The 24,759-nt window shown below is 59.0% G+C and overlaps 1 protein-coding gene across 1 annotated transcript; it reads right to left on the bottom strand.

The window, feature by feature from the left end:
- Positions 1-681: 681 nt before the first annotated feature.
- Positions 682-23,165, bottom strand: SDC1 (syndecan 1). The gene is made up of 5 exons (XM_030858335.3): positions 22,828-23,165; positions 3,416-3,497; positions 2,022-2,503; positions 1,285-1,420; positions 682-1,161 (listed from the first exon to the last, which is right to left on the bottom strand). Exons 1-5 carry the CDS (start codon positions 22,891-22,893, stop codon positions 992-994), a joined length of 936 nt encoding a protein of 311 aa, XP_030714195.1. The 5' UTR covers positions 22,894-23,165; the 3' UTR covers positions 682-991.
- Positions 23,166-24,759: the final 1,594 nt, after the last annotated feature.

Genomic DNA, 24,759 nt, shown 5'->3' with positions numbered 1-24,759 from the left:
ATGGCATCAAAGGAAGGGCTTGGTCCACTCTCCTCGATCCCCAAGCCTGAGGCTCCAGGATTCAAATCTCACACAGGCTCCCCAGCATCGCAGCCGCTTGGGCCCTGGCCCTGGCCCCGAGTTCATGGACACAGGCACGACTGCTCAAAGAGGTGACCACCCGCGGCAGCCAGGATGGGACAGCCCACCAACAGGGCCGCCCAACAGACATTCCATACCCTGTTGCACACGTGAGGGACAAACTCAACAGACAACACACGAACTAAGCCTACATGTTGGCTTCTGGATTTGGTTCTCCTAGTCCCCAAAAAAAAAAAAAAAAAAAAAAGTCTTCTTAACTCTGATGCTGTCTCCTGACCATAGATTAGGGAAGCAGGATGGGGGATAACCAAATCAACTTACTTAACTTACCTCCGAAGTAACAAAGTCTACTGGGCTATAAACAAAGAAACTAGAGAAAACATGTGCAAAAACAAACTGACACCTAAATTAGACCTCTCCACAAAACAAAGTGAATTCTGACAGAGCCCTGACCTCCCGTCCCCACCACTCAGCGGGACACACCCCCAGCCAGGCCCGCTGGTCTCTACCAGTAAGTGCTACAGACGTGTCAGCCCTCAGCCACAGCATCTTCCAGCCATCCGGGTCCCGAGCAGCGGGGTCCCCTTCTCTCCAGAGTTAGGCCTGGGGATGGGCTGCTCCGGTTTGGAGAAACTGGGTCAGCGTGGTGGGCTGCCAGGTGCCGGCTGTGATGGAAAGGTCGGTCATATGCGAGAAAGCCCTTGTGCCCAAGTCTCCAGGCAGAAGTCAGAGAAGCGGAGATGAGCCCTCTCCCCGGCACGCCCAGGACTCCGCGGGGAGGGGGCCGCCGGTGGGGCTGGGTGCGCCAGGAAGGTGGCGCGGTGGAGGAGGGCAGGGTCTGCAGTTCTTCACAGAAAAGGCAAGTGGGGGCCTAGCGAGTGGCAGGGGGAGGGGAGGGGCACCCTCCCCATCAGGCATAGAACTCCTCCTGTTTGCTGGGCTTCTGGTAGGCCCCGCCATTGGCTTGCTTCGGCTCCTCCAAGGAGTAGCTACCCTCGTCCTTCTTCTTCATCCGGTACAGCATGAAACCCACCAGGCACACAGCAAAGATGAGTCCCACGAGGCCTCCGGCAATGACCCCTGGGGCGGGTGGGGAGGACAGAGGCCAGTTGAGCTCGGCTGCTCCTTGGGCTGAGTGGCGGCCCCGCCAGAGCTAAAGACAGCCCCCCGCCCCCCATCCTACCCACCAGAGAGAAAACTCACCTCCCAGCACTTCCTTCCTGTCCAGGAAGCCCTGCGAGGCCCCCGTGGCCCCGGGATCCCCTGGGGGCACATTCCGCTGGCCAGGTTCCACAGTGGCCCCGGCTGAGTTCTCCGCCGACACGTCAAAGGTGAAGTCCTAGGGGAGGGCAGGTATGGGATCAGGTTTGGGCGACCACAACGAAGGCTGCGTCCAGGTCCGCTCCCAGCTTCCCTGGTCACCTCTGCCATCAGCTCAGACACACCCCGACCCAGGCCCCTCTCGCCACATCACACTGGACCCTGCTGGACTGTGGCAAAGGTATCCCATCAAGTGATATAAAGCCCACGTTTCTATGTGAAAATAAACAGGCTCATTTTAGTGCAAAGTGTAACATTACCACGATGCTATAAGACAGAAAATAAGACCTGGTGGAACTTCCACACTCGCCGCAGAGGCGTGCGTTTTAGGAAGCCCTCTCTTCGGGGATCCTGAACGGCTCTCTTGCACTGGTCTCGTACTTAGTCTGTCCCGCCCTGGGCTCAGCCCTGGGGGTGGGAGAGGATGGGACCTCGGGACACTGCCTTCACTGAGGTGATTACGATGTGCTCACAGGGTGTAGGGGGTTGGGTGTGCCGCGTGTCCAGGCCAGTGCCCCCCACCCAGTGCACTGTGCCCCACCAGGCACTAAGGGCCACCCTACCCACTGGCCACCCGGCATCCCTGGAAATGCAGAGGATGACAGCGGGCCGACACCCACCTGCTCGCCAGAGCCCTCTCCTTCTGGGAGCTGGGTGGGGGCTTCACCCTCAGCAGCCTTCTCGGTGGTAGCAGAAGCTCCATCCTCCATGCTGGGAGCCTGAGGCTCGAGCTGACTGTGACCTGTGGGAGCTGAGGTCTCGTGGTGGTCAGGCTGCACGTCCCTGTGGGGATGGGAGGTGGCAGCAGGCCCCTGGGCCGTGGTAGCTCTGGCTGTCGATGCCCGGTGGGTGGTCGGGTGCAGCGTGGTCCCACTGGGTGGGTGGGTGGCCTCCTTCTCTTGGGCAGTGAGGCCAGGTTCCAGCTCTCCTAGGAGCACCAGCCCGCCCCCCTCAGGCTGCTCTCCAGTCGGCAGGATGGAGGTGGAGGTGACCGTGGTATCCGGGCGGCTGGGCTCTGGAGCCGTGGGCGTGGCCGTCAGGAGCCCCTTGTCCTTCCAGGTGGAGGGGGTCTGCTGTGACACGGTGATATCTGGCAGAGCGCCTGCAGGGCCAGAAGCACAGCGTGTGGGGTGAGGGAGGCCCCTGAATATCAAGGCCAGCCAAGCTCAGGCCATGAGGAAGGCCTGGCCGAGGACCCGAGGCTTTGACTTCCAGGCCAGCACAGCAAACCCTTCCTCTCGTGAGAAGCTGTGTTTCCTGGGGCAGAGCTAGCTAAGGCGAAACTCAACTTTGGAAAATGAACCAGCAAAGCTGCCCTTTTCTGCTGCACGTGCCTGGGGACAGCCCGGTCTCTGGAGCCATCTGGGAAGGGATCTTTCCTGCGACCGCTGAAGCCCGCTCCCTGGGGGATGGGGGCATCCTTAGGGGCTGAACGCCATATCCCCATACACACACCTCTCTGGCCCCCTCCCTGATCCACCTGCCCTCTCCCCAGCCTCCCAAGTACAGAGGCCTGTGTCTCACGTCCTAGCTCCCGGGCCCCTGCCTAGGCCACTTTCCCCAGGGATGACTGTAGCCCTCTTCTGAGGTCTAGTTCAAGAGCACCTCCTCAGAGAGCCTCCCTGACCACCTCTAGGCTCAAGGATTTCATTCCCCCAGGGAAAGGGGAAATAGGGAAGATAAAGGCACATTTATACCCCACTAGGCTCTGTGCAGCCTAATACCTCCCAATAGCCTTATGAAGTCAAGAGGTTATTCCCATTGTACAGATGAGGAAATAGAGGCTTGGAGAAGTCAAATCACCTTCCAAAGATTCCCCAGTGAGTTAAAAAGGAGAACACGAGCCCAAGTCTGTCTGCAGCAGGCAGCCCCCAGGACCTCGTGGAATCCACACCCTTCCCACCTCAACCCACACATGTTTTCTCCTTGCAGCACGGTCCCCATTCTCTTCCCTAGCATCACCCTTCTGGCCCAGCTAGGGGGGCTGTCTGACCGCCACCCCCAGCCCACTCACCTGCGCCCGAGCCAGAGAAGCTGTCGGAGTCATCTCCAGAGCCATCCTGATCCTCGGGGGGCACGTTTACAGCCACAGTTTGCTGGAAAATGAACAGAAAAGGATATGAGTGGAGGTTTGGCTTGGGCCCTGCTACTGTGGGGTCCCCATCCTAGGTAGCTGGGTAAATCAGGCACCCCCCTGCTCCCCAAACACACACACCACTCCACACAGCACAGGAAGGAAGCCCTCGTGTGTGGCTCTGGAACCCTCGGTTCCCCGCCAACACACACACCCCCTAGAAGCTCAGTCTGCTCGGGGCGCCCCAGACCTCTCAGAGGAGCAGACAGACAACACCATTGGCAGGAACAGAGACTGTGGCCCCCCTGGGACCAAAGCCCACCCTACACTGAGAATCAGGTCCCGGAGGCCACTGACCAGGGAGCTTCAGGGTCCAAGAGTGGGGCTTTCAAGGGCCCCCCGGAACAACATCACGACCACGTGGCTCCAGGGAGGCCGCCTCCAGGCATGCTGAGCGCCAGGGTGCGGACACCCAGGGCCCCATGGCAGGGAGGGGCAGGGATGAGCCCAGGGTGAGTTGTCTGTGCTGAGGCAGGCCTGGCCACAGTGCTCCTTCCCACACTCAGCCTGTTTTCTCATCCACTGGAAAAACTGGGTCCAGACCCACTTGGGGAAGGAAGGACAGGACATCCATCAGCCTGGGGATAGATGAGGCTGATCCAGAAGGGACCCTGCACTAAGGAGGCAAAGGGTCTGTGAGCCTGGGATGGGCCCTGTGTGCGAAGAGCTGCCCCAGGAATGCTGCCTGCCTGGCCGAGCCTAAGAGGCTGCAGGTGCCGGACTGCAAACACATACCCAGGCCCTGAAGCAGGGGCTGTGCCAGCAGGGCCAGGGGGTGGGACCAGGCGGAGGCAGGACACACCACACACAGCCGAGCTGGCCTGTGCGGGGAACCACCCCCCACCCCTAACACTGGCTCCAGGACAGCAGATGGGGAAGGGAGGACCCAGCAGCCAGGTGGCAGGAAGAGTAGCCGTAAGTATCCTGCTCAGCAACAAGACTTTGACCCAAATGACCCTGTGCTGCAGTCCCAGCGTCAAGGGCCAGAACAAAGAAGGAATGAAAAAGCAGGACAGCATAGTTCAGAGCACATGGGCTCTGCAAGCCCCCCTGACCTCTGCCACTTACTAGCTGAATGGCCCTGAGGACATCATTAAACCTCCTACGACCTCAGTCTTCCCATCTGTAAAATGGGGATGGCAGTAATATCTACATCCCAGGACTGTTGCAGAAGTTTAAAGAGGTTATGCATGAAAAGAACCTAATAGAGCCTGGTTCGCAGTAAGGGACCCACCACCAGTGGTGGCTGCTCTAAGCTGGGGAAGTAAGAGCCACTCAGCCTGAGGAAGAGGATTCTGGGGCCTGTCTAGGAGGAGGGGGCGTGGAGGTTGGTAGGGTTTCAGGAGAAGAGGGGGCAGAAGGGAGCCAGTTTACGGGCAGCTCTGTGCAGGCTTGTCAGAGGGCAGGCCCTGCCCAAGGCTGGGCTCCAGGGAATGGGCCTCCTCAGCCCAAGAGGCCTCGCCAGGTCCTGGCCACGGGCCATGGGGCCTCCCTCTTGAGCGCAGCAGGGCAGGGAGGGACAGGCAAGACCTTTGGCCTCCTGAGGCAGAGCTGGATCAGGTGGGGGCTCCCTCCAAGGGCCCAGGTCAGAGGGAAGCTTCAGAAACGTGTAGAAACCGTGAGGCTAGAAATACCACTGAGCTTCCTTTGAAAGCACAAAACCCACACTACACCTCCTCCCCTCTCCACCGGCCCCCCGCCCCCCAAGAGAAAAGTTTTGGCCGCAGCAGGGCCTGTATGAGCTGCCACGGCCCGTCTACAATGCACAGTCATAGTCCCTGGCCTCCACCTGCGCCTCAGGCCACGTCCTGTCTGTACTGTCCCCAAGTGGCCCTTCAAACACCTGTCCTGCCTCCACGGAGCTTCGGTGGAAGCTGACCCTCGCCTCCCCAAAGCTTACCCCCTCCAGTAACAAAGAACACTGTCCCCCAGGCAGGCGCAGAGTGGGTACCCACACCCTAACATACCCCTGCCCCAGGCCCACAGCAGATGCTCCCAACAGGGCAGCTTGAGGGGGACAAGCATTCAGGGGACACGCCCCACCCACACTCATCAAGACCCCCCTTCACTTCGCCCAACACCCTCGCAGCTCTGGAGGAGACCCTAGGCGGCAGTGCTCCAATTCCCAGCCTTGGACAGAAAGCTGGACCTGGAGCAGGGGGCCAGGCCCTGTTTCACAGACGGGGGCACTGAGTTCTGCAGAGAACACAGTGCACCAGGACCCCGTCCACCTTGGAGGCATCGCCCAAGATGCAGGCAAAACCAGGGAGGCCCAGCCTCTCACCTACACAGAGAGGCCCCAACAGGTTAGCAGTTTCCCAAGAGAAGGGCTTTTCTCAGGACTAGGTAAGACTTTGAATCTGCCCAGTCCCTGAAAACAATTTTTTCCCTCATCTTATCGCAATCTTGTTTATACAACAAGCTCTTAAGCAAACACTTTCTCCCCTGAAACCAGCTCCCAGGCCTCAGGGCAGCCTCTCCCCTTTGGGGCTGGGTCTCCACCAAGGGGATAGGCTGTAGTGATCTCCCAGACCTCCAGCTTGAACCTCCAGTGACAGCCTCAGCCCTCCAGGGAGGAAGTTAGCAGAAACTGCTGAGGTTGAACTTGGCTCACCAGGTGCCAGCTGACTCTGGAGTTTGGGGTGAGACTTCCGGTTTCACCAGCAGGCCTGCTGTGCTAAGAGCCTGTGGTCAGCTGCCTCCTAGGCCCCATACGGGGCTCTCCTCAGCACAGCCTCTGACACTGTTCTGAGACCACACTGGCCACAACTCAGGGATGCCAGGGGTGGGTTGGCCCAGTTTGGAACCCACTTCAAACAGCCTGGGAAGACAAAGGCGAGCCAGCTGTACCTGTAATGGGGCCCTTTAACCTCTGTAAGGCCCAGGAAAATCAGTTTTTTGTACAACAAATCAAAAGCCGCATGAGGGGGTCTAGCTGTTCACACCTTTGGTCTGCCCAGGGCAAAGGCCAGGTTGGTCCTTCCCACACACAGCGCAGATCCTGGAAGCCCAGGGCCTGAAAGGCCAAAGCCAAACTGTCCCACATTGTTTTCAGGGACTGGGCAGATTCAAAGTCTTACCTAGTCCTGAGAGAAGCCCTTCTCCTGGGAAACTGCTAACCTGTTGGGGCCTCTCTGTGTAGGTGAGAGCCGGGGCCTCCCCGGCTTTGCCGGCATCTTTTGCTCAGGTCGGGGGGCAGACACGTGGAGGCTGGGGGACAAGGAACACGAGAGGAACGGCCAGCCCATCTCATCTCAGCCACACTGGTCTCCGGGCCACACCTGGGGCGGTGTGAGGAGGACACCCCGAGAGAGGACCTGGGCTCAGGGGTCTGGCGGAGCAGGAAAGGGAGTGTGAGAGGAGGGAGGCCTGCTCTGACACTGGAAGCATTTTCCATCCCTTTGATTTGAGGCAGGCAGGGCTGAGATCAGCATCTCCCAGAGATAAGGGTGAGGGCCTTGCCAGTGGTCACCGGGCAGTGAAGTATCTGCAGACGTGCAGGCAGTGTTTGCTCCCTTCACCTGCCATTTCTCTCCCTCCCCTGCCCTGAAGAACCACCTTCCCTGATGGTCCAGCTGTTTTACGGGAAATTTGCCTGAATCTCCTCAATGCACCACAGGCCCCAGGAGCCATGGGATGAGCATGTCATCCTCACCAAGTAAGAGTTCCTGGGCTTCCCTGGTGGTTAAGAATACGCCTGCCAATGCAGGGGACATGGGTTCGAGCCCCGGACTGGGAAGATCCCATATGCCGTGGAGCAACTAAGCCCGTGCACCACAACTACTGAGTCTGTGCTCTAGAGCCCGCAAGCCACAACTACTGAAGCCTGTGCGCCTAGAGCCCGTGCTCTACAACGAGAAGCCACCCACGCACCACAACGAAGGGTGGCCCCCACTCAGCGCAACTCGAGAAAGGCCCACGCACAGCAACGAAGACCCAATGAAGCCCTAAATAAATAAATAAAATAAATTTTTAAAAAGGCAAACCATAAAAAAAAAAAAGAGTTCCTGACCCCTGCCAGCAGGGGAGACCAAGATGCCAGCCCAGCTTCAGAGGTGGAGACAGGATGGCATGGACAAGCAGGGTCAGGGCTACCAGGGGCTAAGGGTCTCCATCATCAGGTTGTCAGCCATCCCCAAGAGCATGTCGGTAGTCTGTGGGCAGAGGGCTGGCAGAGAAAGCTTCAAGAAGGCAGCCTCAAGCCCACTCCTGCCATCTCTCACCCCACACTGGCCATAGGAGGGCCACCTCCATCTGAGCAGACCTCTGCCCAGGCTGGCCCAGGGGGCCTGGGGCTGTGTTGCAGCATCCCTCCAAGACACCTTGGGCATGAGCATGAAACTTCCTTGGGAGGGTCACAAGTCAGGATACCAAGTGGGCATCTCAGAGATGTTCAGGTGAAGGGCTTCTAACTCCAGGCTGACTGAAGAGGTTGCCTGTCTGACCCCTGACCCCAGCACCCCATCAACCCGCAGCCATCAGATCCAAAGACCTCTGGTTTCCAACCCACACCCTGAATCACTGGTGTGTTACCCGCTGCTTGCTCTAAGTGATGGATAAACACAAATCCTTTAAAAAGCATTACTGAAGGGACTTCCCTGGTGGCGAAGTGGTTAACAGTCCATGCTTCCAATGCAGGGGGCCCGGGATCGATCTCTGGTCAGGGAACTAGATCCCACATGCATGTCGCAACTAATAGTTCACATGCCACAACTAAGGAGACCACTTGACACGACTAAGACCTGGCATGACCAAATAAATAAATTAAAAAAAGAAAAAAGCATTACTGAGGTCACATGCCTAAGTACAATATCACGCAAGGTCCTTCGACAGTAAAGAGGGTAAGAAATGGTCTTCAAAGCTCAGGGGCCGTCATCCAAGGGTTTCGGGGAGAAGAGAGGGTAAGAAACGGTCTCGTCTTGGCCTTGGTGAGCTCCCAGGTATATAGCTCCCACTCCAGGACGCTTCTGGAAGGGGGAGCTGCACAGGATGGGGTACAGAGGGTCACCCCACTGGGGAAGCTAGGGCCAGCAGATGAAGCCTCCAGCCAGACCCCGGAGAGGTTAGGACAACGCTCGGCCCTGAGTCACAACTTCGGCGACGCTGGGGCCTCACTGGTGTGGCAGCCTCCGCAGCCAAGTGGGAAAGGGAGGTTTAGGTATCTGTTGGTTGTAAGGCTTGGGTGTAGCGATAGAAGCCCTGGCTGCCGTGGTGGGAGCTCAGTCACTGAATCCACAAGGATAAAGAGCTGCCCCTTGTCACAATGCCCAGGTCACAGCCTTTCCCTGTGAAAGGAGCCAGCCTTGGCGCCCGTGCTGGGGCTGAAGGCAGCGGGTGGAGGGTAGGGGCCCAATTTGTTCCATGAGCCCAGGCTGAGGAGTATAAAGGCAGGCGGGCCACACAATCACACCAGGATAAACACCCCTCGTTCCCATCCCACCAAAATCCCACCCAACAGCAGGCATCCTCGGGAGGCTTAAATGAGATTCATGGTTTTTAAAAATCTTTTTTACCCCCCTCAGTTTCCTGGTCAGATCTACGGATCTAAGGGAAAAGAGCTGATTCCCCCAACCCCACACAACTCTTGGGGGCTGAGGTGTCTGGGCTACAGAACCTCAGCCTTTGCCCCGACCTGTGTATCAAGATGCCAAACTGGCCAAGGTGACAGTCACACCATCACCTGCCTCCAGGCCAGGGGCTCTCTTCTTTGGGGTCCCTAAGCGTCACCAGGAGACTGTTGGAGATGAAGTCTTCCAAGCTCCATCCCTGAGGCTGATTCAGGGGGTTTGGGGCAAAGGCCTTGGACTCTGCATGTTGCAAACTCCATATCCTGTAGGTGGTCTGCAGACTGCACGTGGGGAACGACAGTCTGGACAGGAGAAGGCCTCACCCAGAGTGGCCTGGGGGCTGGGGGAGGCAAGACTCCCCCCGCCAGCCCCACTCAGGTCCAGTGCTCAAAGAAGAGGTACCAGGTAGCCCCGAAAACAAGTCCTAGGGCCAAAGTGATCCGAGAAAGTTCTAGAACATTCTCTCTACATTTCTGATACATCCATTCTCTATAGTCAGTACACTGTGGTGCCTGCCCGGTCTGAGGAAGAGGCCTCGCCGCAGAGCTGGGAGAACCCCTCAATTCCCAGTAGTGCTAGAAACAGGAAACAAAGAAAAGCAACACTCGACTGTCCTGAAGCTGAGCTGAGCCTCCATCCTGCCTGCCCGGGGCCGAGCAGGACCTCCTCGATTCTCCGGGCAACTCTCACCCCCTCAGCTGGCCTGATGCAGTGACCAGGCTGAAACCAACGGGAGCCGCGCAGAGCCGCTGATGCCCTCTCTGGGGTGGGGGTGGGGGTGGGGGGCACCACCAACGAGGCCAAGGAGCTGAGAGGGGATGGGGAGCTGCAGAGCCTCGGGGCCATCGGCCCGGGGTACCTGCCCGCCTAGGGGTGGCTGGGGAAGAGAATGTTACAAATACCCAGCCCCCTCCTGCGGCCCACCAAACGCCCTGGTGCCCGGCAGCACCTGGTGCACCTGGTGCTTTCCCTCCTCAGGGGGATCACTTGCACTCCCTCCCTCAGCCCTTGCTAACACGGCCTAAGCACGGACCTGAGGGGCCAAGCGGGCCAAAGCATCTTGGATCAAGGGTCTCCGGGAAGGGACCAGAGCTAAGGATGCCGGGGGAAGACAGCCCTGACCGGGGGGCCACCCCAGGCGGAGGTCCTGCTCTACTGTTCCCTTGCTGGGGGACCTGGGCAGCTCTCTGCCTCTCACTGGACCTGGTTCCCGCCTGGACAACACAAGGGGCTGGCTGAAGAGCCCTAAACCCTCTCAGGGTTCTGACAGGCTAGGCTGGGCCCTGCGGCCCCAATTCCTTACCAGTGAGGCCAGGGTGGCGTGGGGGTGATAAACTGGCCACAGACGGCCATGGCGGGGTGGGTGGGAGGGCAGGACCGCAGCCCAGGGCCCAGGAAGACGCTGGGCTCCCCCTAGCCCAGGAGATCACGGTGGTGGCAGAGAAATCACTTCCTCTCTGAATGCCGCTTTCCTCACTTGGGAGCTGCCAGGGAGGCTACTGCGGAGGCCCGGATCTCCCGGCTTTGGCCTCAAGACCCTGAAATCTTCCCCCCACCCCCTCTACTTCCAGGAGGGAGGGGCCCCACCGGTGCCTCGGGGCAGCATCAGCATTTCCTGGCCTGACAGGCATGATGATTTATCAGCTCACCAAGAACTAAGTCAGGCTGGGACCTGCAGAGGGGTGATGGGTACAGCTCAAGGCGGGAGGGGCTCGGGAACAGACAGGCAGGGAAGAGGGGGCTTCTTCTGCCCTCACCTTGAGAACGTGCTTCGGTGAGGGCACCCGCAGGGCCCCCTGAGGAGGAAGGCCTTTCAGGGGACCTCCTGGGCATGCACCCTTCCCCCCCCCCCCCCCCCCCCCCCGTACACACACACAATCCCACCTCAGCTGTTCCCACCCTGCCCCTAGGAGACAGACTTCACTGCTCTGGGGGATTCCAGGACAGGGCCAGGGTGCAGGGCGCCATCCACACTTGGCTTAAAGACCCTTTGCAGTAGCATTTCCCAGGGCACTGCACGTCAGGGCTTTCACAAGGGAAACCCGAGGTCAAGGTCATGGAGCCCTTCTCCCTTGGAGCACCCCAGGGGTCAGGCTTGTATTGAAGGAGGGGGGATCCTGGAAGCCAGCTCCAGCCCCGATGCCCAAGCCAGGCCAGAGCTGCCACCAGCACCCCCGTACCCACCCCTCCGGAGAGGTGGCGCCTGCCTCACTGCCCGCGTGCCGAGGCTCGTCTTAGAACAGGCCCAGCTGAGGGCTGGGTGTGAGGCCAGGAGCTGGAAGACCAGTTCCTCTGCTTTTCCCCACCTGCCAGAACCTGGGCCGGGCAGGGTAGGATTCCACTTGGGCGTTGAGCAAGGCCGCCTGGCCCGGCCCAGCCAGCCTCTGTGCCCAGCACTGTCCTGGGAGCCAGACAAGCGCTGGCCAGGGTAGAGTGACCAGACCTGGTACTGGAAAACCTGGGCTCTATTTCCAACTTACTGGGTGACCTTGAAGAGACCTTGCCTCAGGCTGCCCTTCTGCACGACAGGGGCTTGGCCAAGAGGTCGCAAGGGGGGTCCGAGTCCCGAGTCTGTGGATGGCGACTCAAGGCCCACCCTGGAGGGGCAGCCAACCACCAACATGGCACTCAGCAGGGGGAGGACCCTCAATGGCAAGTGGGGGGAGGGGTACTTGATCACAGTGACTCAGGGTCACCGCTCTCCGCTTCCCAAGGGCATGATGGCCTAGGCAGGATGCTGGAGATGTCCCACATCAAAGTGCCTCTGGAGATGGCAACTGTCAACCCACGGGGACAGAACGAGCAGCCAAAGCCCCCAGAGCCTCGCCCCCACCCCAGCCCTGGCTGTCCCAACGAGACAGCTAAGGCCAGAAGCTCAGGCAGGATCCCCGAGTCGGACCCCACGAGGGCCCCCGGAGCTGCTCTCTAGCTGATTAATCCCCAAACTCCGCCTGGCTTGGGGGCCTGACACGTCTGGCATATGGGCTTCTAGAGACATCCTCCCCCTGATCTGGCTAAATAAAGCGTCTTCAAGTTTCAAGGAGGCAGAAACTTGCAGCTTTTGACACACCTGCAGCTGCTGGTCAGGGCGCCAGCTGTGTGTATGTGGAGGGAGGGGGAGAACTTTATCCTCCAAATCTCCCCAGCAGTGTCCGTGCAGTTAGAGTATCCCTTTTAAGATGAAAATGCCGCTGGGAGGGCTAAGGGGTGCTAGTCACTCACACTAGAGCAGAAACTAGCTCTATGGGGGATGGGTGGTTTTGGAACTGGGGCACTGGGGATGGGTAGGGGCTTTGGAAGATGGGAAAGGATTGCTAAAAGGAGGCTGAAAGATGCCAAGAGCAAATTTTTTAACCTGTGTCACAATGTGGCTGCCAGCCAACCCCATACCCAAGAAAGAACGACGAAATTCCCTTTGCTCCTGCTTAAGCCACAGGTGTACATGGCTTCTCCTCCCACGTCCAGAAGAATAATGGGCTAGTCTGGGAACCTGCCTCTGGGATAAAGTACGATTCAGACCAAGTAGGCACTGAGGCTGCTGGAGCCCAGGCAAAGACAAAGAAAGGTCAGAGTGTCCTTGAAGGGGTCCAGTGGCAGAGCAGAGCTGGTACTTTCCGGCCTGAGTGATGGAAGGCAGAATTTCCTGTGAAGGCCAGATCTGAATAGGCTGGATTCCCAGATTACTGGTGGGACCCCCGCCAATAAGAAGCAAAGCAGCCTGGGCCCCTTCACTGTCAGGCTGCCCTCCTCCAGTGGCTTCCTGACGGCTAGAAGGTTCGCACAGCTTCAAATGCCCGGCACTGAGTTCCCAGGCCCTGGCAGCCCCTGCACACAGTAGGTGCTAAGGCAGTTAAAAGGAGGACCGTGGATGCAGCCCCAGTCTTATGAACTCAGAGAAACCCCAGAAAGGGGAAGAAGCCCTAACACCTGCCCAGGACTCAGGACAGTCATGGGGCGGAAGGAAAAACCCAAGGACCTGACCTGGGCTTGGGGGGGGCGGGGGTCACTTGAACAACAGAAATCTCGGAATTAGGTCTTGGGGGGAAAATAGTAATCACGGCTAATACGTCTTGAGTACTGCGTGCCCGGTACTAGTCTAGGCACTTTACCTGAATGAATTCATTTACACCTCATGATAACCTTAGATTCTAGTGCAAACCCATCTTACAGATGAGAAAATTGAGGCAAAGGGGACGAGTCATCTGTCCCAGGGCACATAGCCACTGAAGTGCTTAGAGAGGGGGTCTGGGGCCAGGCAGTCTTGCTCCAGCAGGTATGCAGTTAGCCACCCCATCACAGGGAGGACTGCGGGCTCTCTGACCCTCAGGGAGAAAACAGCCATCATTTCCACTGGAGGCGGCACAAGAGAAAGTGCAGAACGAAGGAGGACCCAGGGGTGGGGCCCTCCCCCTCCCCTCCCCTCCCCCACCCCCTCCACCCTGCAGCCTAGCCCCGCTCCCACTCCAGGGCACCCCTCAGTCTGCAGTTCTGGGCACAGGCCATGGGTCCCCCACAGCCAGGGGGCCCTGCTCAGCTGGCCTGAGACCACCCCCCCAAGGTACCCCAGCATCTAGCTTCACCGGGCCTCTTGCCACTGCTTACCAGCCTAGCCCACACCTCCTCGGGGCAGGAGCCGGCCCCTGGCAAAGGCTCAGGCAGAGGCGAGCAAAGCCTGGCCTGACAGGGAAGGCTCATATTTCTGAGAAGGGGCCAAAGCCGTGTTTGTAGGTCCTGCTACATCAGCACCCTGGGGTAAGATCAGCTGGCCATTCACACTGAGTGACGACTACACAGGTCAGGTCAGACTGTGCCCCTCCCCCCAGCCACAGCCACAGGGGGCTCTCCCCAGGGGACTCCCTAAGCAGCATCAGCCCCAAAGCTCTCCCAGACTTGCTCCTCTGAGCCCAGACAAGGAAGAGGCTCCCAATCACACCATACAGGTTATTTCACAGGATCTTTTCAAAAGCCCTCCAAAGCAGGACTTAAAAAATCCCATTATACGTGTAAAGAAACTGAAGCTTCGAGGCAGGTGCCGAAACCTGCCCAGGATGCTCTGGGGAGGAAGCGGTGGAGCCTGGTAATGATGTGGGCCGGCCAGACTCCACGCCCTGTGCTCTCCCGGCCTCCGCACAGCACCCCTCTCTGCGCCAGCCCCAGGTAGGACTAACCAAGGCAGACCGACCTGCCAGTTCTGGGTCCCACCTCACCTGCCCAGGCCCAAGGTTTCAGGACCCCAGACGGGGCCCCAAATCCACTCCACAGGCAGGCAGACTCAGACATCCAGGCTCGGGCTGCCGCCACTGCCCTGGGAGGAGAGCTGGACCAGGGCATCCACGGGATGCCCAGCCCCTAGATGAGGCTCTGGAAGGACGATCTTGTCCCACAGAGGGGTGGAAGGGAGAGGGGGTTAGGCTGGGGGCCTTCTGCTCTTCACACAGCTCACAGAACCCAGGTGGCCTCAGCCACTCCTTCAGAGTCACCATGGAGACCTCAGGGCCGACGTCCTGGCCTGAGCCCTTCCAGGACTTTACAACAAGCAGGCCTGCCCCAGGGACACTCTGCACCTATGCTCACCCTCCGACCCCTGTCCCCTGCTCCCCAGAGCCTGTGGGGGGCAGGGAGGAGAGGCAGGGGCAGCACCCAAGGATCTCAGCTCAGCCCCAGCGGGCCCATTCTCCCAGCCCGGCAGGCCCTGGCCAGCCTGGAGTTCATGCTGCCAAGGCCCTCCCCCAACGGCATCCTGGAGGAGTGTGGGCACCAGGGACAGCAGTATGGCCCCCAGCGGTTTTCTCCAGGAGAAGCTGGAGTGACCTCAGCCTCTACTATAGTCTCAGAGGTTCCTGAAACACCCTGCAAGCCCAAATCTGACCACATGTCCATCCGGGACACTCCCCAAGGATGGGACTCCAAGGCCCCGGACAGTGTTGTGGGCAGCAGGGGTGTTGAGGAGCTCCTGGAAAGAAGAGCCCCTGCCACGGGACTGACACAGTCAAGTCCCCAAACAGGTCAGACGCGGCCAGGGCATGAGCCGTGACATGGGAACAGCAGTGCAAGTCCTCAGGTCCTCCTGAGGCCTCCCGGGGCCCAGCACGTGCTAGGAGCTGGGGTGGACAAGCCACCTCGGCCCTCCAGAAGCTCCCCCCCACCTCCCCACGCCCCACCCACCCTGGGTCAGGCCCCAGAACCCCGTCACCTAAGCCTGCTGGGGGCAGAAGGCACCCAACGAGGGCCAGCATGGCCACAGGAAGCGTCAGGCAGCCCAAGCAGGAAAGGTTGGAAATTCAACGTCCCATGGTGGGACAAGTCCCTGCACTGCTCCGGAGACGAAGGGAGCCCAAGAGGGGTCCCAGAGCGGGACTGGTAGTCTCCGCCACTCCCGCTGCCTCCATCGGGGGGCCCCCTGCCCTAACACAGAAAATGCCCTGCCTTACGGCCTGAGTTCCTGATGGGAGGGGCTCTGGGATGAACCCTTTCTCAGGCTGGATGACCTTTGGTTGTCACTGCCCCCCTGGCCTGTCTGCGCAGACCGACCCTGCTGTCTGGTCCCAGTAATGGCCACCCTCTCTTACACGCGGCCCCGGACCAGGCGTGGACCCTTCCCCACCTGCTCAGGGCTGTGCGCACGGCAGGCAGCCAGGCTCTGGGCTTTAGATCTGGTCAAGCCAGGTAGGCTTCCCAACCCCCATGCTCCCGGCAGAACTCTCCTGAGGCAGCAGGAGCAGAGGCAGGCCCCACCCAGACGCCACCAGCCCTGTGACACAGCCACGAGACGTCACCAACATCCAAAGGCGTGACCTCGCCTCTGCCTCTCAGCCGCACTCCCATTTCACACGTGGACTCACTGAGCCCAAGAGAGGCCCGTGCCCAGTCACTCAGCGGTAAAAAGGGTCGGGCTGGCAGCCAGGCCCCCGAGCCCTAGTCTTGCCTCACACACAGTGGGCTCAGGGACAAGCTGGTTGGATGAGTCTCAGGGGAGGATCTGTGGCCTTGGCACCATGATTCAGCCGATGAGTGGAGTGATAAGCGCGCCTGCCTGCCACACTGCCACAACCTGCCCACCGCGGCTTCCGGCTTCCGTTCCTGCGGATGAGCGGACCTGGGGCAGGTGGCCAGGAGGCCTGGGCGTGTGCAGAGAACATCACCCGGCCCTCACCCTCAGCCTGACCTTGCCCAGGGGCCTCCATACACCTCTGGTTCCCATACTGACCCTAAGTCCACCTCTTCCAAGAGCAGCCTGCCGTGACTCCCATCCCACAGACGAGCCCTCAGGCAGGCAGTGCCCCCTCGAGTCCCCAGAGGAATAATGTTGGAGGGTTCTGAGCCCTCACTAGGTCCGCCCAGTGCCACCTTCACCCTCCCCAGGACAAGGTCTCTTTGCAACCACATGGCTGTTGGAGCTGAAGCAGGTAAGGGGGGCCCCTTGAGTGCACAGGGGAACTGAGACGCAGAGGGGCGCGGACCTGCCCAAGTCACACCACGGAGGATTAAACTGAGACTAGGTGGGACACGGGTCCTGGCCACGCTCGTCTGTAGGAATAACTTCCGCAGACTCTTCTAAAGCCCGGGATAGAGGAAGAGCTGCAGTTAAAAGGGGAGGGAGGGAGGAAGACAGCTTCCTGGTTTCTGAGGAGGAAGTGGCAGACAGATGGTGACCAGGTTTCCCAAAATCTCAGACTGCAGCCTAACCTGCGGGGAAGCCCAGTGGGGAAATCGACGGGCCAAGCAAAGCCCAGTCACAGCTGCAACCCCTGCAGCGTGCGCACGCACACACGGCCTCTCGTGGGGTTGCAACCCTCACGTGAGTCACTGGGCAGAGGAGTTTCTTCCCAGGGCTGAAGGCCAGAGGAAGAGCAGCCTCTCCGTATAATTAGGCAGCACCACAGAGCCATAAACGCAGGAGAGAGACCCTCAAACCTTCCCCCTCCTGATCCGACGGCCCCAAGCCCCACGACCGCCCAGCGCCTCCACAGCCTTGAGGCCCTGCCAGAACCGCTGGCTCCCCAAACCCACAACGGCATGACAGGCAGCAGGACCCTTTCCAGAAAAAGCTTGGACCACTCTGGCCCGTGCCACCCCTCCTCTGCACCGCTCCCCCGCAGGGTACCAAGCCCCAGGGAGCTGACCAGGTGCCCCTGCCTTGGACCTGGAAATGCAGGGGACTTTCTAGTGCTGACTCCCCACCCAATGTCAGCATCCCAAGGACAGGCAGAGGTGGTAACACCACACAGATAAAGCTAGCCCTTCTGGGGGGCAGTGGAGGGGGCTCCCCACATCCACCTGGAGCTGGAAGTTGCGTAGTTGCTGAAGTAACCCCGAGCGCAGGGTCGTGCCTCCGTGGGTGAGGGGATGCCCACACGCCTGCCCTCTCTCCGCACCGCCAGGGCACGCATGGCCGTTCAGAGGGAGGTTCCAGGATACACACCCAACCTCTGCCGGAACAGCTGAGAGGGAAATGACACCGCACTGAATCTGTTCCAGGGTGCAGGATCCTGGCGCCAAAAGCCCTCTTTCCACAGACTCCGTTAATCCCCTTCCCTCTCTCTAGACACACTTACGCAGGCCCTCAAGGGGCGGCTTTCAACCCAAGACTCCAAAATTCGTTGTTGAAAAGAAGGAGGAAATCAGGAAATTGTTTGTTCTGTAGAAATCCCAGGGTTCCAGCACTTAATGACAATTCCTCATGGGGCTGCTCTTGAAGCGGCGGCGGAACCTGGCATTGAAGGGGCCGGGAGGTGAGCCCAGCACAGGGGCCACGAGTCCTGGGTTCTGGTCGCCCCACTGGGGCCACGGTGCCCGGCTTCGAGGCTTAAAAAAAGATCTACTAATTCCACAAATGTCTCCCCAGTGTCCATGATGAAAGTCAGTGCAGGCTGGTTGTTGCCCTGGGGACAAGCAAAAGGGCAAACCTTGCTGGTTTCAGTCAGTCTCCTATGCTGGGTTTGTGGGGGAGACTTGCCAGTCCTTCAATTTCTTCACGCCACACACATATGCACACACGTACGTACAAATCCTGGTTCTCCCACGTCGGCCCCTTGTAGGGGCTCACCTCTGCAGGCCTCATCCACAAAATGGGTACAATGACATACATGGTAAAGGTTTGGGGTAAATATGAAATAGGGATGCAGGAAAAGCATTGAGCACCCAACAGCAGGCACTCAGTGAAAGGTGATCCTAATTCTATTAACAGCTAACTTTCCTCTGGCGTTTTCATTACCGAACACTTTCACACCTTCATTATGAAATGAATACGCAAATGAAAGAATCAGGACGAGGAGAACAGGTATGATGTTCTCTTTACACAGGACATCAAGACTTGGCTGTGAAGTGACTCGCCTGAGACTACGTGGTACGTTAGTGGCGGAGCAGAGACCCAATACCGGGGGCTCTACCTCACCCAAAGCTGTTTCTGGCCAGCCAAACAGTATGGGTGCACTGCCACCCGAATAAAACACAGTGTGAAAAATAGAGACAGGGCCCAAGCTAAGAAAGAGGGCCCTTCGCAGCGGTTGAGAATCCGCCTGCCAATGCAGGGGACACAGGTTCGAGCCCGGGTCCGGGAAGATCCCACATGCCGTGGAGCAACTAAGCCCGTGTGCCACAACTACTGAGCCTGCTCTCTAAAGCCCACAAGCCACAACTACTGAGCCCACATGCCACAACTACTGAAGCCTGCGTGCCTAGAGCCCATGTTCCGCAACAAGAGAAGCCACTGCAATGAGAAGCCCGCGCACCGCAATGAAGAGTAGCTACCGCTCGCCACAACTAGAGAAAGCCCACGCACAGCAACAAAGACCCAACGCAGCCAAAAATAACGAAATTAAATTAAAAAAAAAAAAAAAGGAATGAGGGCCCTTGCCAACCAGGATTTAGACGGAGTTAGCCTTTCTGGGTCCAGGCTACCCATGACTGACAAGTCATTTACAACTTCAGCCAGGGGGAAGAACTTGGAACACGGGGTCATCGTCAGGTGCTTACTCCAAAGGTCACTGACATCTGTTCCCCTAGGGAGCCCATAAGCACCTCCCTTGACAGCCTCTGTTATTCTAGGTACTGTCAGGACACCACAGAGGTCATTGCTCACAGGTGAGACCCTTACTCAGTGCTGAAAACTCTTGTCTTAGAAATAATTCTAACAAATCTGACTAGCTTCTTAGTACTGCTGGAGAAAAGTGCCAGTTAGAACTGAACTGAAAAGCCGCTTGCTATACTCAGGCCCACAAATGTCACTTTTGGCTGCTATCAGACAGGGATGGAAGAGGAAAAAACGCAAAGCAGAATCCCAAGTGCACCAACAGAAGGGCACCAGGCCAGGGGCAAAGTGCTCTTCAGAGCTCAATAAACCCGGGAGACAAACGCCATAACCTAACATGGTGACAGCTATGAGGACCCTGGCATCCAGAGATTTAACTATGCTTAGTAGTCTTTCGTTAATAAAGGAAGGGAAATAAATATTTCAGAGTCCCGCCCAAAGTAAGAATATTTTTGAGGGTCATAAGGATTCTTAGCTTTCTGAAAAAACCTGGATACCAAGGATATCTCATTCTCAAGAGACTTCAGAATCCAAAATTCTGCGGCAATAAAAAAGATTCCTCTATAAACTACTCCAAAATTCAAGCTTTTCATTAATTCTTTCCAGGCTCCTCTCCCTCCCTTTCTTATTTCTCTCCCCACGAATCTGGGTTAATGAGGTTTTATTGGAACCCACTATGAGCCACAGGTAGAGACTTAAACCAGCCCCACCCTCCCTGTGGAGCTCAAGCCAGGAGTGACATCACCTCCAGAAGGCTCCGAGCCCAGGCAGAGGAAGTTAATGCCTCCCCCAGCCCCACCCACTCCGCCAGGCCGTCGGGAAATGTCTCTACTAGCCCCCATAATTAAGGCAAAAAGGGATTTTCTGCCTTTCAAGAAAGAGAAGAGAGAAAGAGAGGAAACAGCAAATAACTTTCCAGAACAAGCAATTTTTCTTGCATGGCAGAAACAAAAGACCATGGGAATCTCACACACACACAACCACGCGGAAACCTTTTTAGACAAACCTGTTCTCGTCTCTTGGGAGTGGTTTTGAGCAACCTCCTGCCCTAGCAGCCTTTCCTTGTCCAAAGTCAGGCGCCCAGGATCATACCCTACCTCACTGATCCCCAGGGGATTCTGACCTGCTTCCCACTGGGGCCAAAGTGAACCCTGGGAGAAGCCAGATTTCTGCAACCAGTGGACACCTCCTATTTCAGCAAATCCCACTGCCTTATTTCTTTTAGTAAGAGAGTAGAAGAGGGCTCTGGGAAGGTACTTTGTGCCCCCACTTTGAACCAAATATGGACAGCCACTATAAAAGGGAGAGGACAGGGCTGGGAAAGAGAAAACAAACTAAACTTAATAAACAAACAAACAAAAACCTAAGTTCTGAGCCAGTGTCTGACCCCAAAGCTTAGTGCTTTCAGGCTTAGCTCAAACACCCCCTCCAGGAAGCCCTCCTACCACCACAGCTCTAATGAGCCTCCCTCCCTTCCTCGTTTCCCCCTTGAAACTCAACTGCCCTGCCTTTCCATAATGTATCACATTTTCTAGGGTAGAAAAAAAAATGCAGCATCTGCTTCTTCCCAGCACACAGAAAAAGTCTGGGAAACGTGGCCCACAGAGAATTTCTAATCCCATCTGCCTCCCCGTGTTAAAAGGTGCTCTGGGATCCCCGCTCAGGAATGCCAGCCTCACCTAAGGCAAGCAAAGGAACCACCACCAGCACTCCTGATTCTGGCTGGAAATAGGCGGAGTGCTGCTAAGGCCCCATCTTGTGCCTGGAGAGAGTGGGGCAGCCAGGAAAGGCCAGGTGGGCCAGGGAGGTAAGCCAAACACCTTCACCCTCTTCTCCAGAGTATTAACTATTGGTTCAAGGTGCAGTCTGAATGCCACAGAAGCCATACTCTTCAAGAGTGAAGGGGAAGCCAGCTGCCAACTTCTTGGACCTAAAAGCCAGGCGTGCTGTGGAGACCCAGCTCAGAAATCCTGTCCTTCCCCATGGCTCCCCCAGATAGGGCACCCCACATGAACACTCCAACTCATCAGCAATTCAAGTGGCATTAGGGACCCCTTCCTGGATTCCAAAATGTTTCCAAGCATTAACAGTCACCTGGGAAGCAAGGAGGGCACTTCACAGATCAGCCTGAAAAGCACCTCACCTGAGCCAGACCCTGCAAAACACCGCAAGGCTCTCAATGATTGGGAGCTACTATCATTATGGAGGGACCCGCTTTCAGAGGGTTGGCGTTGCTGAGAGACTTGTCCAGATAATACATTATAAGTGGAGGACCGGAGTACCCACGCCCGGCAGCCGCTCCTTCCCCTCCCACGTGCCTCCTTTTGCCAGAGCTAGGGAAGTCGAGCCGTCCAGATGTGCTGGCCAGAGACTGCCACTTCCGGCACGGGAAGAGCCCCTCGGTCCGCACCTCCCTTCTTCATCCCGGGGGATGGCAGACCCGGCCCGCGGGGAGGACCCCGGGACTCCAGCAATGGGTGTGGGGACTGGGGGGGATGGACATGACCACCCGGCGGCCAGGGCTGACACCTGGCGGCAGCCCAGGTCCCAGCCCATATTAGGGACGGCGCTGCGGGGCGGTTCCCAGGAAAGGGTTACAGGGGCCGAGAACAAAGCGCCCCCTTTGGGGAAGGCGGGCCAGCGGACTGCGGCTGAGGCGGGAGATCACTTTCTGGGGACCCTCGGGATGCTCTTTGTCGGCCAGGTCCCTCTTCAGAGGGGACTCACCCCTCGCCAAAGGTGGATGCTGGAGTCCTACCCAAAGGCCTCCCCCCCAGCCTCGGGCTCCACATTTGTCCCCCTTTTCCTCCAGCTCCACTGGGCGGGCCAAGGGACCCGCCTTCCCTCGGCGCGGCTCCAGCACAAAGCCAGGCCGGGGGAGGGGAAGAGCCATTCGCGGGTCCACTCTTGGGGAAGCTGCCCGCGCGCCGCGGCGGTGCCCAGCGCCGGCTCGCGTCCCTCCCCGGGCAGCACAACTTCAGCAGCCCAGAAGTTGGGTTCTTGCGGGTCTCTAGCATTCTGGGGCCAACTTCCCGGAACCTCCTTCTACCAGCTCGGCCCGGCTCGTCTCGGGCAGCCAACGGACAGCCGAGGACCCCGCCTCCGCCCGCCCGCCCGCCCCAGTCCCCCTCGCAGCCCTGGCTGGGGCTCCTTAGCGAACACGCCCGCCTGCTCCAGCGCCGACACCGCTGCGCCCAAACTTGCCTCCGCCCGAGGGGCCAGAAGCCGAGGCTCGGCGAGTCTGGTTTGAATTAGGGTCCGCGGACGGGGCGTAGTTGCCGCGATCACCGCATCCTCCCGGGTCACAGGCGGGGGAGCCGGCGCCGCGGCGCCCGGGGTGACCGGGTGGGAGCCGGCGACCCCAGGCGCCGCCGCAGGCTGGCGGGCTTCTTCGCCTGTGGAACCGTTTTACCTAATTGAGCGCGGAGCCCCGGCGCAGGTTCCGCTCCGCTGGGCGCCGCGGGCCCCGGGTCTCCGCCCCGAGCGGCGGAACCCGTGCGGCGCCCCCCGACGGCGGAGGTAATTGAGGCGGGAGCCTTGATTTCGGGTCTCCGGGTACCGGGGCCCGCCGGGCTAGCGCGGGAAGAAGGGAAGTCCCCGCTTCCCCTCCCCCTCCACGTGCAGCCGCCGACATCGGCGGCTCTGCCAACCCCGGCTTCCCGCCGCCTCCCAGCCCGGCCCCGGGCCACACTCACCGGGAGGGCCGGCTGCAGGCGCAGCGCCAGCGCGCAGAGCCAGAGCCAGAGCGCCGGGCGCCTCATGCTGCCCGGACCGGCGGCTGGAGCGCGGCGAGCTGCGCAGGTCAGGGCTGCGCTGCGCTGCCCAGACTGCACGGGGCTCCGCGTCGGCTCCGCGGGTTGCGCTGCGCGCAGCTCCCTCGAGCGATGTCCAGCGCGCGGCTGGCTGTCCGAGGCGAGGGCTGCGGGGTCCGCCGGCTGCAGTCCGCTTTCTACGGCTGGATTCCTCCCCACTCAGCTCGGCTCCCGCCTGCACCTCTCCCGCCGAGCTCCGCCTTATAATAAAGCCGCAGGCCCTTAGCCGTTGCAAAAACTAGCCCCCCACCCCCAGCTCTCCAGGTCCTGGGGCCAGCCCCAGTCCCCACCCCCTAAGACCACGCCCCCTTAGTGGCCCGGCCCCTCAGGATTGCCCCGCCCCCGGCCTGCGGTGCGTGGGCAGAGCCTCGCCTACCTCCGGAGCACCTTCCCAGCTGGCTGTGGTTCCGGCGTTGCAGCTCAGCTGCTCCTAGGTTCCCGGGTGGTGGGGGCCGAGCGCACTCCTTTGCGCCCCGGCCCAGGGTATTGAGGCTCTGCCTGGGAGAGTGGCGGGAGGGACGGCAGTTGGTTGTCGACTGTGGGCGACGGTCTGCAGCGCCCTCTGGGAGTGGACACCGAGCGCCCTCCAGGTGCGTGGGACTCCCAGATCCGGGCAGGAACACTTCGAGGCTGTGCGGGGCCCCGAGGTGATGGGGCCTTAAACGGATGGACGCTTCCCTGGCTGCGGATGGGGCTGTCAGCTCCCCCCCTCCCTCCCCCCAGCACAGGTTCCCACATGCGCTCGCCTTCTGCCAGTATTGGGAACGCGGGGCCTTACTTTAAACAGCTGGACACGCTCAGGAGGGGCTGTTAAAAAATTAAAAAATTTAAGAATCTCCAGTCACCTCCGCCTGCCGAGGCGAGGTGGGGAATTAAGAAAGGACTTTTCGGTGTCTCTGTAGAAAACAGTGCCCTCTCTCTTCATCCTCCGAGCTAAAAGGAAAAATAAACGGCTTTGTGTCCAGGTGATCTCCGGCCTGCAGGTCTGAGAAGCACCACTGAGGTTTCTGCTCCTTCATGATTCCCGCAGAGGCCCCAGACCTCAGTCTTTCCATCACCAATCTGGAACCTCGGTGCAAAAAGACTATGGAAGACCTGCGGGTGTACTGCAAAAGGTCCCGAAAGAAAAGGGGGGGGAGACTTCCCTGGTGGTCCAGTGGTTAAGACTCCATGCTTCCATTGCAGGGAAAGAAAAGGGGAAGAACCGGCGGAGCCCTGCCGGCAATCTGGTAGGCGGGAGAGATGGTGCCAAACGACCTTGGACCTGGAGACCAAAGATGGCGTCTTCCCCACCCGCCCTCCCTAGGCAGAGGACAAGGCCCGCCCGGTTGGCCGGAACTAGAAACCAAAAAGCCTCCTGAGGCGTCTTGGCCTCTTGGGCAGTCTCCCGTGTTTCTCTTTAAACGGATTAAACATTCCCGGGTCCTGGGTTTTGCAAGTAGGGACAGTTAGCTGTGGGCCCCTGGATTCTTCTCCACCCACCCTGCAGGTTTGCGGTGAGCTAAGCAACCTCCTGCGCCCCATCTTAGCCGCTCCTCCCATCAGGCCACTAAAAAGTGATGCCCCACCCCCACGCCCACACAGCACTCAGCCCTGGTTTTGCCTCTGCTCCTGTATACTTGTTTGACCTCAGGAAGCTCTCCCTTCCGGGGTCTCAGTGTCCCCGGATCTGTCTATGAGGGACGACAGATCCTCATCCGGGTTCTTGAGGCCTGATGCAGGATCTCTTAGTGCCTCGGTTTCAAGGATCGTCCAACAGCATGGTACCAGGCAGGGCTCCTCCAAGGAGCTCAGGGGGTCTGGGGTAAAATGCCC

This window comes from Globicephala melas, chromosome 12 (assembly GCF_963455315.2).
Source record: "Globicephala melas chromosome 12, mGloMel1.2, whole genome shotgun sequence".
Lineage (NCBI taxonomy): Eukaryota > Metazoa > Chordata > Mammalia > Artiodactyla > Delphinidae > Globicephala > Globicephala melas.
The sequence above is the reverse complement of the archived record's forward strand: the minus strand, read 5'-3'. Positions and strand labels throughout refer to the sequence as shown.

Coding starts and splice junctions, on each gene's coding strand:
- SDC1 (XM_030858335.3), bottom strand. CDS start 22,893: ATGAGGCGCCCGGCGCTCTGGCTCTGGCTCTGCGCGCTGGCGCTGCGC. Junction 1,421..2,021: donor GAGAGGGCTCTGGCGAGCAG/GTGGGTGTCGGC, acceptor GCCCTCCCCTAG/GACTTCACCTTTGACGTGTC. Junction 1,162..1,284: donor CAGGAAGGAAGTGCTGGGAG/GTGAGTTTTCTC, acceptor CACCCGCCCCAG/GGGTCATTGCCGGAGGCCTC.